This window comes from Nannobrachium achirus (genome assembly GCF_963921795.1).
Source record: "Nannobrachium achirus genome assembly, chromosome: 5".
NCBI lineage: Eukaryota > Metazoa > Chordata > Actinopteri > Myctophiformes > Myctophidae > Nannobrachium > Nannobrachium achirus.
The window spans coordinates 3,663,000-3,681,679 of NC_137814.1; the positions used below are offsets into that span (position 1 = coordinate 3,663,000).

Below are 18,680 nucleotides of genomic sequence, written 5' to 3' on the forward strand. Positions count from 1 at the left end.
AATAACTGTCTTAATAACCTATTGTGGTGCAGTGATGTTACTAGGTTTTAAATGTAATGGGTCCCGGGACCCACAGGTGGTCATTCAAATGGGTCCCAGAAAAGTTTTATGAGTCCTCAATATAAAGTTTACGTGCGCAAAATGGCGTCGGACGTCGGTGGAATCAAAACATTGACGTTTCTATCGCCTGTTAAAGACTTTCTACGTGGATTTTATTTGTGTTAACGTAGGGTAAAGTAGGATGCTTTCACCCATGAACAATGGTGGTGTCTGTGGGAAAAAAAATATTTTACCGCGACGCGGTAAATTATTTTAACATGGACTCCAATGGAGGCGCATCCCTGGGACCCCAGGACCATGACATGAATGAGTCCCTGGGTGACTTGAATGAGTTTTTGATGCGGGATGCGCACGTAATGACATGACTGGTGGTGTGTAAAATAGCCCATAAAAAAACTAAAATAATAATTATAATAATAATAAATAAAATAAAATTGAAAAGGGCATCGAAAAAGGTATCGTATCGATTCCCAGGTATCGAAAAAGGTATGGTATCGGTTCAAAGGTGAACGATACCCATCCCTACCGCTCACTTCACACAGGTGTGATTTTTTTGGACTCACCCATCAGGGTGGCCAGCAGACACATTAATTAACTCACCCATCAGGGTGGCCAGCAGACACATTAATTAACTCACCCATCAGGGTGGCCAGCAGACACGTTCATTAACTCACCCATCAGGGTGGCCAGCAGACACATTAATTAACTCACCCATCAGGGTGGCCAGCAGACACGTTCATTAACTCACCCATCAGGGTGACCAGCAGACACATTCATTAACTCACCCATCAGGGTGGCCAGCAGACACATTAATTAACTCACCCATCAGGGTGAGCAGCAGACACGTTAATTAACTCACCCATCAGGGTGGCCAGCAGACACATTCATTAACTCACCCATCAGGGTGGCCAGCAGACACATTCATTAACTCACCCATCAGGGTGGCCAGCAGACACATTAATTAACTCACCCATCAGGGTGACCAGCAGACACATTCATTAACTCACCCATCAGGGTGGCCAGCAGACACAGGGAGGAGATCTCCAGGTCGATGCTGTCCTGCAGCTCTCTGCCGCCCAGCCCCTCCCCCTCACCCTTCAGCAGGGCGGAGCCAGTGGTGCGAAGGGGCGGGGCCTCGGCCGTAGGCGGGGCCTGGGTCTTCTCCTGCTGATGCTGGTGAGAGGAGGGGAGGAGCAAGGTCAGGATAGTTTGGGAGAAAACGGGTTTGCTAGTGTTTATTGGTTTTCATGTTCGCTGGGTTTTAGTTCAATTTCTATTAGTTTTAGTGTTAGTGTAGTGTTTGAGCTTTTTCTTCATACTTTAGGTTATTTATCAAGTGCAGGATTAAAAAAAAGGCCTATTAGCCCTATTCACGACCCGCCCACTCAGCATCCCCCGGGTGCTGAAGTCCCGTTTTGAAGGGGTAAATCCTACCATAGCCTATGGAGTTAGCACAGAAATCGCAAATTTAATGCAATTTCCGAATAGTAAAGTATAAAATACGGCTAGCATGATCAAGAACACAAGATACTAAACGGCACAAAGCACTATAATTTACTTTACTGTTAGAAATAACGATGTGTTGGCTTTAAGTCCAGTATAGTTTCCCCTTCTAAATTGAAGTCAGCACCCGGGGAAAACTGAGAAACGGAAGTAGGTGGGCGGGCCGTGAATAAGGCTAATAGTGTAATCAAAACTCAAAAGATAGCATTCTTAAAGGAGTAGTTCACCCCCAAAATGACATTTTTTTCTATTGCTTAACTCACGCCATGGAGACTTGAGTTCAATAATATCTTTTTGTATTATAGTAAATGTAGTGTACCCCCCTTTATTCCGGATGGGGACCCAAATGCATTTGACCATACCCGACCCGACGTTTTCGGGCCGGGTAGGGCCTAAAATGTATGCTAACTAGTAGGGTAGGGTAGGGCCTCAGGCCTGCCCAGTTAGGGCCGGGCCTTAATTTTCAGGCCCGTTGAGAACTCTATACTGAACTATAAATACATTTATTTAGTTTAACTCTACCAACCTTGGAGGGGAGGTCCTTCTCCTCTGCGGCTCCGCCCCTCAGTATCTCCACGGTGACACGGTCTCCGTGCTGCAGGGCGGCCAGCGGCTCGTTCTCCTGACCGGGGGGCGGGGCCAGCAGCTCGCGCGGCGGGAAGCCGTGGCGGATGCACTGGCGCTGCGGCGGCACGGCCAGCTGCGCCCACACGGCGCGCTGCAGCTCAGAGAAGGTGACGCGCTGGGACAGCGTCAGCGTGGCCTGCCGCCCGTCGCTGGTGCTCACACGGATCTTCTTCTCCTGATTGGACGACGGAGACGAGTGCTTGGTGGGCGTGGCCGGGGCAGGGGAGGAGGAGGAAGTGGGCGTGGTCGTCGTTGTTTCTGGAGAACCTTTCCCTCCTCCGGGCGACGCCGGGCGGTTCTTGTTCTCGTCCTGCGTCGTTGAATTCTGGATTGATGAGAAATCAATGAGGCAATCAACTCTTTTACGGCTTCGAACGTTAACGCTCGTCCCAATTCTGACGGCGGCGCGTTGCCAATACGAACGGCCGTTCTTTTACCTTGTCTGATGACTGTAAGCTGATGAGGGGTCGCACGGGTGTGTACAGTAAAAAACATCTCCTGTAATGCTGCTTTCAAATCTCCACCACACGTAAACATCAATGATGTCCAATTCACTTCCTGGCTGTTCTGTGGACCTGATCTAGATTATGCATTTCTATGCTCTGAATGACAGAAAGAGGGGAGGGCCATTTCACATCCATTCATTGCATAAGGCTGCCCCCTGCCGTCAGTTTGGCTACAGTACACATATATGTGTCCACTGAAATGTTTGGAAATCATCCATAGAAAATGTTCTATAACATCGCAAAGGTAAGCTACTTTTTGATGGCACCAGCACAAATAAATAAATAATAAATATGGCAGTAGAACTGTTAAACAAATGCTCGATTCTTACAAGCTGTACCTTGTTGTAAAGGCGACTAATCAACGATAAAAATGATACAAAACACAATATAGTCCACTTGCCAGAATCTGAACCCTGGCATATTGAGTACACCAAGGTTTTATGTTAGAAATGTTGAGTATGGGTTCCCAGCATTTAGAAACTGCCGGATGCTAACTTGCATGTGTTGAGCAATTTTCATAATTTGCATAATTCGATTTATTTAGCATAATCCCCCATAATAATGGATAATATGTCAAAAACTGATTGGCTGATTTGAACAATATTGGAGTGGTTTTGGGGGTTATTGAGAATGCTGAATCCATTTCTGACATTTTCTAAATTCAAAATGGCCGTTTTAAACCGGAAATGGCCATATACAACATAAAAAAGTATCAAAATCACCCCACTTTAAGTTGCTATAAGGCCATTTCCAGTTTAAAACGGCCATTTTGAATTTAGAAAATGGATTCAGCATCCTCAATAACCCCCAAAACCACTCCAATATTGTTCAAATCGGCCAATCAGTTTTTGACATATTATCCATTATTATAGGGGATTATGCTAATTAAAGCTAATTATATTATGAAAATTGCTCAACATATGCAAGTTAGCATCCGGCAGTTTCTACATGATGGGGACCCTTACTCAACATTTATAACATAAAACCTTGGTGTACTCAATATGTCCGGGTTCACAATGGGGCTCTATGGGCTGGCAAGTAGACTAATACCAATTGGTATTATTAACTCATTTAGTGCCACCCTAGTCACCACTAGAGGGCGCCCAGTGGCCATAGAAAATCCCATAGAGATATGCTGGTATATGCAGAAGCCCTGCAGCCATGACTTGCCTGAACACTTTCCTTTGTGCATGTACAGGAAGAGGATGAAGTTAGCTTGAAGTTAGCTATTGGCTACCAAGCATTTTAGAAGCCTTATTTTCGTCAACTTAGCCATGATTAAACCTTGCACACCTCATGCATGGGAAAAAAACAGAGAAGAATGAGCTCTAAAAAATCCAATGCAATCCTGGATTGCATTGGAGTGGATTTGTGCAGTTTGTTCACAGCTTTCAAACAAAAAGATCCGATTGGAAATCCGTTCAGGCATTCTTGAGATAATCGCCATTATGTTTTACATGTTATGTAAACAAACATGGCTGCCCTGTATGTTAGATGGGGTTGTATGGGGGTGGAACATGCAAAATCGCGATTGAAATCATGTTCACTAGATTTGATGGGGTCCAAAAAAAAAAATTCAAAAAAAATGTTTAAAAAAAAAAAAAATGTTTTTCTTTTTTTTCTTTTTTATATCCCGAACTAGTTCGGGATAGGCACTCTGGGATGCGATAATATATCCCGAACTAATTCGGGATAGGCACTCAATGAGTTAAAAAGGAGATATGATGGACCGAAGTCAAGTCTCCTAACTTTTAGTGTGTAGTTAAAGGTTAATACATGTGCAGCCTCATCATCTCTTCCTCACCTGTTTGAGTCGGTCTGTGAGCCTTCTCTGGCCGAGCGGGGCCTGCTGTGCTTATAGTCAGGGGATTTTAATAAAACCTGGGAATAAATTCCTTACCAAACAATGTCTTCACCACTGTGTTGGTAAAGGTGTCTAGTAACATATCTAACAAAGATTGAAATTCAACATCCCTAGGAAAATCTTTGACAGCTAGGGTAATTCTGGGTCTCATTCACTTACTATACACTATACTACCAGTAAGACTCCCTAATCGGGAGATAAGCGACCGTTGGTCGCTTATCTCCACAAATAGGCCAAAAGTTTGTTTTACCAATTATCAAGACATACGGGCAGTTGACAGTTTGCCATGGTTACTCATTGAAGTTGAATCTCCATATATGGAGATAACCTACGCATCACACTAAGTCTGACCTCACCAGCCCATATTTGGGCATGAGCAACTTATGTCTCCATATATGGAGATATGATGACATCACACAGTCCTCAGCCGATGATGTGGCGTGATGTCATACAATACACAAACGAGCCCTACAGTATAAAGGGGCAATTCTTGCCAGGAAAGAAGCATTTCTTCGACTCAGACCTTATCGCCAGGGTTGGCTTATAGCAGCTGTCGGTAGGACCATATATGGATTCTGTTAGTGTGGATCTCCTAACAGGGCATCATCTGGGATACAATCCCTTTTATGCCCAGAATTCCTTTTATGCCCATATATGGAGATCCCTAACAGCATCCCTTTTATGCCCATATATGGAGATCACTAACAGCTAACAGAATCTCTTTTATGCCCATATATGGAGATCCCTAACAGAATCCCTTTTATGCCCATATATGGAGATCCCTAACAGAATCCCTTTTATGCCCATATATGGAGATCCCTAACAGAATCCCTTTTATGCCCATATATGGAGATCCCTAACAGAATCCCTTGTATGCCCATATATGGAGATCCCTAACAGAATCCCTTTTATGCCCATATATGGAGATCCCTAACAGAATCCCTTTTATGCCCATATATTATGGAGAAATCCCTGCTCTGAGTATCTGACATCAGTGTGATGTCACCTGTTTATGCCCATATATGGAGATCCCTGCTCTGCGTATCTGGTTGCTATGGTAAACAGTTGGTTGCTAGGGTAAAAAAAACATGGTTGCTATGGTAAACAGTTGGTTGCTAGGGTAAACAGTTGGTTGCTAGGGTAAAACCATGGTTGCTAAGGTGGTTGCTAACGTACACTAACAGACCAGCAACAACAGACTGTTGCCACAGCAACGTACACAAAGGTTTGTGTACACATGTGGTGTGATGTCATACTGATGCGGAGATATGAGCAGGGCAAAGGTGTGACGTGTGACCGACGGACGGACGGACGGACGGGCGGACGGACGGCCGGTGGAGGTTTTCATAGTAAACTGCTCCCTGACGGTCGCAATAAGAGAAACAATTACTCCCCAAAATATGCTTTAAGTGGGATGTTAGGGGTCTAACTAAGGGCGTGTTCGGAAATGCGCACTCAACACACTGGTGTGCCATGTTGTCGTTCGTTTATTGCGACCGTAAGGTCGCAGTTTAGTATGAAAACCTCCACCGGCCGTCCGTCGGTCACACGTGCGGTCGACCGCACGTCACACGTGCGGTCGACGTGTGATGAGGTCACGATGAGTCATCTATGCCCAAATATAGATTTCTAGGTCAGATGGCCCATAGAGTTTGTGATGTCAAACCTAGCAACCCAATATAAACAAACCTGATGTCAGACCTGAAGTATCCTTTTATACCCATATATGGAGATACAGAGATCTCCATATATGGGCATATTAGAAAGCCCATATATGGGCATATACGGATGACATCAGGGATATCCATATATGGGCATAAAAGGGACAAGGGCTTACAGTTAAGAGATCTCCATATATGGGCATATCAGAAAGCCCATATATGTTCATATACTGATGACATCAGGAATATCCATATATGGGCATAAAAGGGACAAGGACTTACAGTTAAGAGATCTCCATATATGGGCATAAAGGGACAAGGACTGTTACAGTAGATATAGAGATGTCCATATATGGGCATAAATGAACAAGGACTGACAAACACTGAGATCTCCATATAACCTATGGGAATATAAGGGACGAGGACTGTCAGCTTGTAGACCTATTTTCTAAATATTGTTGTACATTAAAAACTTGAAATGGGTCGTTCTGCATAGTACTTGGGATTTGTTGATGTAAATGTTCACATAGAGTGTAATAATTGGTAAAACAAACTTTTGGCCTATTTGTGGAGATAAGCGACCAACGGTCGCTTATCTCCCGATTAGGGAGTCTTACTGGTTAGGTGCACTTGGTGCGTTGTCGTTCGGAAATCCAGTGCGCGGCGCACTGGTGTGTTGAGTGCACGCACTCACCAACCCTACTCAGAAGATGGGGTTAGGCGGTTTGGTGCGGTGGTTCGGTGTTCTGATTGGTTGGTTTTCATAGCCATGTCTCGAACGCTTCTCAGCTGTTAACAATGGAGGAAATTACCGCAAAATGCAGCATTTGCAGCTTAATTGGTCGTTTGGCCTTGATAGTTTCACACACATTAACGTGTAAACTAACAGCAGGTATGCCAATGCTATTAATTACATCTCCTTTCAATGTCAATGTTACGTTAGCATACTTAGCAACTGCTGCTTTTCAGAAAGTTTGCCTTCAGAGTTCAGAGTGAAAAAGCACACAGCTCCCTGTTAAAACTGGTCGTTCGTAAATAAGCCACACTGAACGCACTCTCCAACGTCACGCCCACTGCACTCACTACACCGAGCACACACTCGGTGCGGGTTTCCGAACGCACCCTAAGTGTTTTTAATTATTTTGAATCCATTGCAACTTTTGTTTTGTTTTTTTTTGCACGAAAAACATTCATTGGGCTAAAAACGGACCCAAAAAAACGATGGTTTAGTGATGAGTCATCACTTTTCACAAGGTGTATGGGGTCCATTTTTGGCCCAAGGAAAACACCTAGTTAGACCCCTCACATCCCACTAAAAGCATATTTTTGGGAGTGATCTTTTCCCTTATAGTATAGTGTATAGTAAGTGAATGAGACCCAGAATTACCCTAGCTGACAAAGATTCTCCTAGGGATGTTGAATTTCAATCTTTGATTGATATGTTGCTAGACACCTTTACCAACACAGTGGTGAAGAAATTGTTTGGTAAGGAATGTATTCCCAGATTTGACAGGTATTCTGATAATTTCCCCTGACTATTATACATAAGGTTAAACACATCCCTTCCTCACCTGTTTGAGTCGGTCAGTGAGCCTTCTCTGGCCGAGCGGGGCCTGTTCACTGATGCTGTTCTTATACATACAGTAAGGTTAAACACATCATCTCTCCCTCACCTGTTTGAGTCGGTCTGTGAGCCTTCTCTGGCCGAGCTGTTCTTATACATACAGTAAGGTTAAACACATCATCTCTCCCTCACCTGTTTGAGTCGGTCTGTGAGCCTTCTCTGGCCGAGCTGTTCTTATACATACAGTAAGGTTAAACACATCATCTCTCCCTCACCTGTTTGAGTCGGTCTGTGAGCCTTCTCTGGCCGAGTGGGGCCTGTTCACTGATGCTGTTCTTATACATACAGTAAGGTTAAACACATCATCTCTCCCTCACCTGTTTGAGTCGGTCTGTGAGCCTTCTCTGGCCGAGCTGTTCTTATACATACAGTAAGGTTAAACACATCATCTCTCCCTCACCTGTTTGAGTCGGTCTGTGAGCCTTCTCTGGCCGAGCTGTTCTTATACATACAGTAAGGTTAAACACATCATCTCTCCCTCACCTGTTTGAGTCGGTCTGTGAGCCTTCTCTGGCCGAGTGGGGCCTGTTCACTGATGCTGTTCTTATACATACAGTAAGGTTAAACACATCATCTCTCCCTCACCTGTTTGAGTCGGTCAGTGAGCCTTCTCTGGCCGAGCGGGGCCTGCTCACTGATGCTGTTCTTATACATAAAGTTAAACACATTATCTCTTCCTCACCTGTTTGAGGCGGTCTGTGAGCCTTCTCTGGCCGAGCGGGGCCTGTTCACTGATGCTGTTCTTATACATACAGTAAGGTTAAACACATCATCTCTCCCTCACCTGTTTGAGTCGGTCTGTGAGCCTTCTCTGGCCGAGCTGTTCTTATACATACAGTAAGGTTAAACACATCATCTCTCCCTCACCTGTTTGAGGCGGTCAGTGAGCCTTCTCTGGCCGAGCGGGGCCTGTTCACTGATGCTGTTCTTATACATACAGTAAGGTTAAGGTTAAACACATCATCTCTCCCTCACCTGTTTGAGTCGGTCTGTGAGCCTTCTCTGGCCGAGCTGTTCTTATACATACAGTAAGGTTAAACACATCATCTCTCCCTCACCTGTTTGAGGCGGTCAGTGAGCCTTCTCTGGCCGAGCGGGGCCTGTTCACTGATGCTGTTCTTATACATACAGTAAGGTTAAACACATCATCTCTCCCTCACCTGTTTGAGTCGGTCAGTGAGCCTTCTCTGGCCGATGCTGTGCTTATACAGTAAGGTTAAACACATCATCTCTCCCTCACCTGTTTGAGTCGGTCAGTGAGCCTTCTCTGGCCGAGCGGGGCCTGTTCACTGATGCTGTTCTTATACATAAGGTTAAACACATCATCTCTCCCTCACCTGTTTGAGGCGGTCAGTGAGCCTTCTCTGGCCGAGCGGGGCCTGCTCACTGATGCTGTTCTTATACATACAGTAAGGTTAAACACATCATCTCTCCCTCACCTGTTTGAGGCGGTCAGTGAGCCTTCTCTGGCCGAGCGGGGCCTGCTCACTGATGCTGTTCTTATACATACAGTAAGGTTAAACACATCATCTCTCCCTCACCTGTTTGAGGCGGTCAGTGAGCCTTCTCTGGCCGAGCGGGGCCTGCTCACTGATGCTGTTCTTATACATACAGTAAGGTTAAACACATCATCTCTCCCTCACCTGTTTGAGGCGGTCAGTGAGCCTTCTCTGGCCGAGCGGGGCCTGCTCACTGATGCTGTTCTTATACATACAGTAAGGTTAAACACATCATCTCTCCCTCACCTGTTTGAGGCGGTCAGTGAGCCTTCTCTGGCCGAGTGGGGCCTGTTCACTGATGCTGTGCTGCAGGCTGCGCTCTGCGCGGCTCATGGTCAGCTCCTCCTTGTGGAGGGTCTTGGACTTCTGACCCGTCAGGATGATCTTAGTGGGCGGCGGCTGGCTGTCACTCGAACCCTGAGGATTGGTATTATTATTTATATTTAACCCATTTAGGCCTAGAATTGTTGAATGCTTTAACCAGTGAAAAATGGCAGATATACAAGCTCACTTGTAGATCTGCTATTTTTGAAAAAGTCATGAAAATGTGTGCAAATCTTTGAATATATATATTTTTTTAAAGCGAACGTTTGTAACTCAAATTCTGCTTCTGGGGGGTCCCTGGAACTAAATATTTTGAGATGGGGGGGGGGTCCGTGAATAGCAGATTGTATATCTGCTATTTTTCAATAGTTAAAGCATAAAATAACGATACATTATAATGTGTACCCGTTCTGAATGGGTTACACTTTGGCTGTTCAACGATAGCAGATCTACAGGTCATAGTGCGGTTTTGCTAATCTTTGAAAATATACAGTATTCTTTTTTAAAGCAAACGTTTGTAACTCAAATCGTTGTTTCCCGGGGTCCCTGGAACTAAATACGTTTAGATGGGGGTCCATGGTCAAATACATTGGGTCCATATCCCATCAGTGCATGTAATTAACATTGTTTAGTACACGACTTGCTAGATTGTGATTGGCCAATCACTGAATTCAGCAGTGTGTTATGTAGGGGTGGATATTGGCAAGAATCTTGCGATGCAATACGTATCAAGATACTTGGGTCACGATTAGGGATGGGTATCGTTTGGATTTTTACGATTCCGGTTCCGGTTCCGGTTCTGCTTATCGGTTCCGATTCCTAACGGTTCCTATTTCGGTTCCAAAATGGTTAAAAACACATTTTTTTAGCCGAAACCGAATAGAGATTTTTTTTTATTTTTTATTATATACACACATTATTTTTAAACATTCTTTATTTATTTATTGGGTAATAAAAGGTAATATAATGTCTCCAGTTGCATAATTGCACATTTATGGCCTAATTGTGTTATTATTACTATTTTAGGCCTGCCAATGTTTGGGGAGAATTCAGTTTCATTTTAGCAACACACACACACACACACACACACACACACACACACACACACACACACACACACACACACACACACACACACACACACACACACACACACACACACACACACACACACACACACACACACACACACACACACACACACACACACACACACACACACACTCTGCTGGTGTAAGTATCTTGCTATGAACTGTCTCTAGATGTGAGTGGCCCGAAGAGCCGCCAAACTTCTTGTAGGATACAGTCAGGCTCTCAGCTAGCTAGCGTAGTAGCGCTAATGTTAGTCCCTCTGTGGAACAGTTGATTCTAGTTTGGTTAATTCCAGCAGAAAAGCTTGGTTACTGGTTGGCTATTTCTTCCCAATTGGCCAATTCCTACTTGTCTTGAGACGGGGGAAGCAGGGGGACAGGGAGGAGGGGAGGAAAGGAATGCAGCATGTAGCGACGCTCCGTGCTGTCTGTGTCTGTACTTCTCCTCCATTCAACACAGAGAAGAGAGAATGCGCTCGGTGCACCGGCACTGCACACACACTCCAGCGTGTGTAGACTTGTGCTTCGACGCATCGCGGTGTATTTGTGCTGTTTGTGCCGTCTTTTTTTTAGCGCATCACATCTAGGAACCGATAGGCAGTACCGAAATTACATATATTTTTTGGGTACCCAGGAACCATCATGTTCTTATCGGTTCTGTCCCGGTACCGAATTTCGGTACCCATCCCTAGTCACGATGCAATAGTATCAGGATATATTGCGAATCTTTGCAATACGATACGATACTATTGCGATATATCAGCTTTAAAAGCTGAAGGCGCTGCTCTGATGATGTTGTTTTCGTTGTTCGCAGCCATTTTCTCGAGAGACCTCACTCACTGAACCGTGGGAAGGGGAAGAAGCTACTATAGTACAGTATAGAGACCTCACTCACTGAACCGTGGGAAGGGGAAGAAGCTACCTATAGTACAGTATAGAGACCTCACTCACTGAACCGTGGGAAGGGGAAGAAGCTACTATAGTACAGTATAGAGACCTCACTCACTGAACCGTGGGAAGGGGAAGAAGCTACTATAGTACAGTATAGAGACCTCACTCACTGAACCGTGGGAAGGGGAAGAAGCTACCTATAGTACAGTATAGAGACCTCACTCACTGAACCGTGGGAAGGGGAAGAAGCTACTATAGTACAGTATAGAGACCTCACTCACTGAACCGTGGGAAGGGGAAGAAGCTACTATAGTACAGTATAGAGACCTCACTCACTGAACCGTGGGAAGGGGAAGAAGCTACTATAGTACAGTATAGAGACCTCACTCACTGAACCATGGGAAGGGGAAGAAGCTACTATAGTACAGTATAGAGACCTCACTCACTGAACCGTGGGAAGGGGAAGAAGCTACTATAGTACAGCGATATCAAGAGATAGGGTTGGAGACACTCGGCTGCGCCTCGTGTCTCCCTACGCCTCTCAGCCGGTGTAAAATACCAGGTAACCACATGCCTCTTGTAGCTTATTGCTCCAATAAAGAATGGACCTTGATGTGAAAAGGGTTGAAAACCACTGCTAAATAAAGTGAACAACAGGACGACGACTCCTCACCTGCTGCTGCTGGGCCTCAGCGGTCTCTGCTGCGTCCGTGGTGTCGTCGGTGAGGCTGTGAGCGCTGTGCGCACCGTGAGCTCCGTGAGCGCCGTCGATGCTCACCGGGTTGTACTCGTCTGGGTTCCTCTTGGCCGTGTGACGCAGGATGGTGTTCACCACCTGACATAGAACAATATTATGAAAACCCTTGTTCTAAATTCGAACTGTGTGATATGGAAAAAAACGAAATTGACTTAATTTTCTCACTTTTCTACTGTTTGAAAATCACCGACATTTGGACGTTTTTACCAGCACTGGTCACAAATGTAAGGGTGCCAATACTTTTAGCCATGACTGTATCTATTCTGTAATACTGCTATTGTTGTCTGTATCTTTTTAAAATGACCGATATATATATAAACCAACCGACTAACCTTCTGCACCAGCAGCTCGCTGCCAAACTCCCCGGGGAAGTGCTTGGTGACCAGCTTGATGGCCACGTCGTACACGTTGCTGTTGAGCGAGGCGTCCGTCTCGTGCTGGAACCAGTAGACGGTCTCTCTCACCGCCTGGCCGCCCCACTCCAGCGTGATGGGGAAGGCCTCGGGGAGGTTGTCGTACTCCCGCGCCTCCCAGTAGTGCTTGAAGCCGCAGCCGCACTTACCGCCCTGCCACGTGGGGAAGCAAATTATAGATTAATTCAATCAGTGAAAGTTGATAACCTTAGTGAGCAGCCACTGGATTCGGTCCCATCCTACTTTACAGTACACTTTAAGACATAATAAGACAGAATAAATCCATAATAAGAAATAATGTGTTGGTAATTAGAACTAATATTATTTTATTAGATAAAAACAAAGACAGAATAGCAGAAAGAGCGAATACATTATCTGGAACCGCAGCAGGTACCGCCGCACGACCGGCAGTTCGACCGGCAGTCGTGCTGCATCGCCGGCGATAGGACCGGCGGCCGCCGCACGGAGCTGTAGGTAGGACCGGCATCGCTGGTAACTGCCGCGGCAGCCACCACCGCACGGACGGGCAGTTTACCGTGACGGGACCTGCCGGTCCGTCCGTGCGGCGGCTGCCAGTCCTACTGCCGGGACTGCCGGTCCCAACGCTGGCGATGCAGTGCGACTGCTGGTCGAACTGCCGGTCGTGCGGCAGTGTCTGCCTCTGCAGTTCCGCGGCAGGTGCCGGTGCCAGAGAATGTATTGTGTGTGTGTGTGTGTGTGTGTGTGTGTGTGTGTGTGTGTGTGTGTGTTGGTGTGGTCTATCCTACCTTTGTGTGTGTGTTGGTGTGGTCTATCCTACCTGTGTGTGTGTGTGTGTGTGTGTGTGTGTGTGTGTGTGTGTGTGTGTGTGTGTGTGTGTGTTGGTGTGGTCTATCCTACCTTTGTGTGTGTGTTGGTGTGGTCTATCCTACCTGTGTGTGTGTGTGTTGGTGTGGTCTATCCTACCTGTGTGTGTGTGTGTGTGTGTGTGTGTGTGTATGTGTATGTGTATGTGTATGTGTATGTGTATGTGTGTGTGTGTGTGTGTGTGTGTGTGTGTGTGTGTGTGTGTGTGTGTGTTGGTGTGGTCTATCCTACCTGTGAGCTGCGTGTGTTGGTGCGGTCTCCGTCCAGGTATGCCACGGAGCCGTCCCCGTGGACGTGCCTCACCGAGGTGCCGTGGCACCAGTGACAGGTGGCCAGCTGGCTCAGCTTGTAGTCGGGCAGCAGGACGTCCCGCGCCACGTCGTAGGAGCACACCACGCTGTTCAGGGGGAAGCTGTAGTTCTTGTCCGCTCGCAGCTGCCCGTGTGTGGACTTGGCCAGGCTGGAGACATTTACAATGTAGACATTTAGCAGAAGTCCTTCCACCTTTTTTGACTCTGAAAATAACCTTGTTTTCATCCACGGCACCCTTGTTAATGTTTAGATCATATTATGCTACGTAATATTTGCCCTCCTGGCCTCCAAACTGTGGAATAAACTCCCTGTCACACTTAGAACAACATATTCACTCCCTAGCTTTTGCCGTGGACTGAAGACTCCACCTAAAGCCATAGCACTACTGAAACACTCAATGACCATACATGAAGCTAGTTAGCATTTCTTTGGTTTTTAGAAACTTTCTTTTTTTACTGATTAGGTGGTCAACTTATGTTGTTGTTTTTTCTAGATTGATAAAGTATGCACTTGTTATATTGTTGTTGATGTTCTGACATGTTATCTTGTTTATTATAGTGATGTATTGTCAGCTTATTGTAAATCGCTTTGGATTAAAAGCGTCTGCTAAATGCCTAAACTGTAAACTGCTATTTCTACCACTTTTTCGAGTCACGTGTTCAAATACTGGATTCTGATTGGCTAAATTCCGGAGGTTATGAGAGGACAACTGCCGCAAAGTTGTGTGTCCGAGATCAATGCGCCTCAGTGTACATCCGGGGACTTTCCCCCAACCAACAAATGAAGGTCGCAGCGGTCCTATGTTTACTAACGTGCATACTATCGTCGCCGATTTATTTGGATCCAATGCAATCCGCCAACTTTAAAGCCCCTTTTCTCTGAACCTATGCCTTTCTGGAAGCGAACAGCCTCTATTTACGGCCGGAACGGTGCTTTTAACTGACGTTAGCTTAGCTGTAAGCTAGACGCATGGATTACTATGGAGTTGGCGCCATCTGTTGGTGAGTAGAAGATGTTGTTTGTGGAACTATCTGCTGTCTCGCGGAAGTTTTATAGGCAATAATGATTGTAACTTAAGATCCTTGCAAGTTACAACTATGTGTTTTCTTTCATGTATACGGGAAAAAGTGGTAGAAAAGCTATTTACCACTCGGGGTCGGACATTATGCTCTCATAATGTCCTGAGTGCGGGTGTTATCGGACTCGGCTGCGCCTCGTCCGATAACACCCTCACTGCGGACATTATGAGAGCATAATGTCCTCTCACTCGGGGTAAATTGCTTACATTGCTACTTGTAGAGCTTTCTTCCGGGTGCCAGCCACTCTGGGGGGACTAGTTAACAGGTTAACCTACTCTGAGGGGACTAGTTAACAGGTTAACCTACTCTAGGGGGACTAGTTAACAGGTTAACATACTCTGAGGGGACTAGTTAACAGGTTAACCTACTTGTAGAGCTTTCCTCCGGGTGCCAGCCACTCTGTGGGGACTAGTTAACTCATTTGTAGCCGATCCCGCGAATACTCTCGAAATATTAAAAGGTATCGACAGTGCCGATCCCGCGTATACGCGTGATATTTACTGTATATACAGTAAAGCTGGCAATGGCTACGTACCGTCCGTCGGAAAGTACTGGCACGGGTGGACTCGCCGATTCATCATCATCGCGCATCCACGTGCACACAATAGTGTGCCCATAACATGGAAGTCAACGGTCTTTCTCATCTTTGATGTCCATTTTCTCCAAAAAAAAACACTTTTGATGCCAAGGATGGCATTGGATTCTCGCTAGCAAAAGTATAAAGGGATCCATCTTCCACTCCTGCTTACATCTAGACCAGAACTACTTCCGGGTGAATCGTAAAGATCGTCAAGTAGGAATTGTGAGCTCGATCTACATCCGGCCTTCAAAATAAGAGACTAGCCGCGGACGGAGCAGGCAGCCGGCAGCTTGGACTTTTAACCCTTTCATGTCTGGAGCACTAAATGGTTAACCTACTTGTATAGCTTCCCGCCGGGTGCCAGCCACTCGGGCGGTACGTGCAGCTCGCTCAGCGCTCCACAGATCAGACAGCGGTGGAGGCGGTTCTCCTGCACGGAGCGCCGCGCCGCCTCCGTCACCTCCTCGGGCTGCGCCCCGATCACCCCCGTCCTCCGGTACACGTACTGGTGCACGTCTGCTACCAGGGACGGGTGGATGCCATGCTTCTCCATGAACACCTGGAAACAACAATAAGCGACCGTCAGGTCGCATACACAAACTTTAGAAGGCAATGGTAGCCAATCAGGAGGTAATATGGGAGATGGGACAGATCCATGTTGATGACCGTGTACCGCTTTGCGTGATTTTAGATCAAAATCTGCAGCAGCAGTGTCCAAAAATGTGTTTAGCAAGAATCAGCCTCGTGGTGGCACTAGAAGAGGGGCATGTGAGAAATGAGTGTGTGTGCAAAATTTGGCATGGATCGGGGCAGCGGTGGCGGAGATATGAGAAGAAATGTAATAAATACAAGTACCAAAAGTATAAGTATTCATCGTGCAGAAGTTATCAAATGTAGAAAAATCTTTTGAAAACAGCAGATCTACAAGCTCACAATGTGTCGCGATGCATTGCGATCACCTGAACTGAATTTCTTGACAGAAAGTAGCTCATAATGTGATTTTTCTGAAAACAAAAACTTTGCAGATAGAAAGAGGATAATTCAAGCTTTCCATACAGCGGCAATATTGGAGTTTGACGTCATTTAATACAATCAGATAGCAAAAAACTGTTTGATGCATTGTATCCCTATGGGAGGTATTGCAACCCCAGATTCATCAGATTTAAAAAAGAAAAAATCTAGTGTTGCAATCTGTGGCTAACAGACAGACAGCTATCAAAACACGAATTGCGCGCTCCGCTGGCTGGCGCCAAGTAACAAAGTGTTTCAATCGACCAATCAAACCTCTTCCATGGCGCCGACCAGGCGCATCAGGTACTTGTCCTGGAGGCTGCGGTCGCCGCCGATCACGCAGCTGCCGTCGGGCTCCAGGCGGATGTACCTCCGGATCAGTTCCTGGGGGACGCCCCAGGCCTTGGGCAGCAGCTGGGCGGGCAGCGCGGGCAGCACCGTGTGCTTGATGCCCACCAGGGGGATGTAGTGGTTGCGACCCGAGCTGCTCCACGCGATGCAGATGGGCTTGTTGAACTTGCCGTCCTTGCCCTTGCAGCCGTCCTCGTGGACCAAGCCCGGCAGGAAGGTGGCGCTGTAGAGTTTACAGTTTAGGCATTTAGCGGACGCTCTTAATCCAGAGCGATTTACAATAAGCAAGGTGATACATCAACATCAATACATCAATTGCATAGAAATATCTAGAAAAAATTACGTAGGCAGACCAAGCACCTAATCAGCAAAAATAATTATATAAAACCTAAGAATGCCATCTAGCTTTCATGTATGGTCATTGGGGGTAAGGTAGAGATGTGCCGATTGATCGGTGAGTGATCGCGATCGGCCGATAATGCCTCTATCAGCTTTGCCGATCTACAAGCTAGATCAGCTATTTTCACAATCTGTGGGACTGAATGTAACCTCAGCTTCAACTCCTACAAGTTGAATTGGATACTAAAGGACCTCAGCCTGCAGTCTTCTAATGTTTATACTTAATATACAATGTCAATGTTTTGTAAGAAGAATCATTAAATATATAAATGCTGCCACAGTAACACAATAAATAGAAGAATGTATGGATTTGATGCTGTGATCTATGCTATGGGCTTAGGTAGAGTCTGAAGAGGCGAGTCTTCAGGCCAAGGCGGAAGCTAGGGAGTGAGTCTGTCTTTCTAAAGCCCCTTTTCCACAGGCCCAACACCACACCACTCCACACCACACCACCCACTTGTGTCAGGTTTTCCACTACAAGGAACTGGGTAGAGTGGTGTGAAAGTGGTACTAAACGTGGTACTAAAAAGTATCCAATCTAGAGTAGGTCTGTCTGAGCTAGGCCAAGCAGGGCCAAACACTTCATAATGACTGATCACTCACTGACTTTTCATTTAGACCACCAGGATATAGTTGTAATACATGATAATAGATTCTATTGTGTTATAACCAAGCCCCCAGAACCCTGGGGGCGCTTTGAAGCAAAAAGTACATGGTGGCCGTTTGAGGTACGGCAGTTGGGTCAACTATTCAAACAGTTAATTCAGTTGAGGCAGATAGCCCCCCCCCTACCCCCGCCTCCCCGTTTCTCGCTCCCCGACCGTCGTGATTGGCTAAGAGGCCAAATAGTTGACCCACTACGTCACGTTTCAGAGGCGTCTCAAACGTGGAAGTACGCTTCATGCGCTGGGTGAGCAACTCAATGCAAGTGGACGGGCGGGGATATCAGTTGCCCTCTCTATTATTATTATAGCTCTATGGTTATAACCACTATCATAATATATTATAGTGTATTATAATTATCATCGTAATACATTAATACTTTATAGTGTATTATAATCACAGTTATAATCCATTATAGTATATTATAATTAGGATAGTTGTAATGCAAATTTATATTGTATTATAATCACAGTTAAAAGGGTCAATTTGTTTATTACCGATAGGGGTACTTTTGTGTAATGGAAAATGTAGATATTTTTATGCGGTGCGGTGTGGTGTGGTGTGGTGCTAAAGCTACAGTCGAAAAGGGGCTTAAGTGCGACAGGGAGTTTATTCCACA

At 45.8% G+C, this 18,680-nt stretch overlaps 1 protein-coding gene across 1 annotated transcript in view; it reads right to left on the reverse strand.

The window, feature by feature from the left end:
* The window catches only part of LOC308286179 (deubiquitinating protein VCPIP1-like), a gene marked incomplete at its 3' end in the record, with an annotated part of 38,218 nt that overhangs the window by 9,020 nt on the left and 10,518 nt on the right, over positions 1-18,680 (reverse strand). Inside the window, exons 6-13 of the mRNA XM_080727135.1 lie at positions 16,922-17,222; positions 15,976-16,196; positions 13,898-14,126; positions 12,740-12,973; positions 12,324-12,485; positions 9,591-9,761; positions 2,090-2,515; positions 1,068-1,233 (exon numbers count right to left, since the gene is read on the reverse strand). Of these exons, the coding sequence (XP_080583261.1) occupies positions 1,068-1,233; positions 2,090-2,515; positions 9,591-9,761; positions 12,324-12,485; positions 12,740-12,973; positions 13,898-14,126; positions 15,976-16,196; positions 16,922-17,222 (1,910 nt within the window). The remainder of the gene's footprint in view (positions 1-1,067; positions 1,234-2,089; positions 2,516-9,590; positions 9,762-12,323; positions 12,486-12,739; positions 12,974-13,897; positions 14,127-15,975; positions 16,197-16,921; positions 17,223-18,680) is intronic.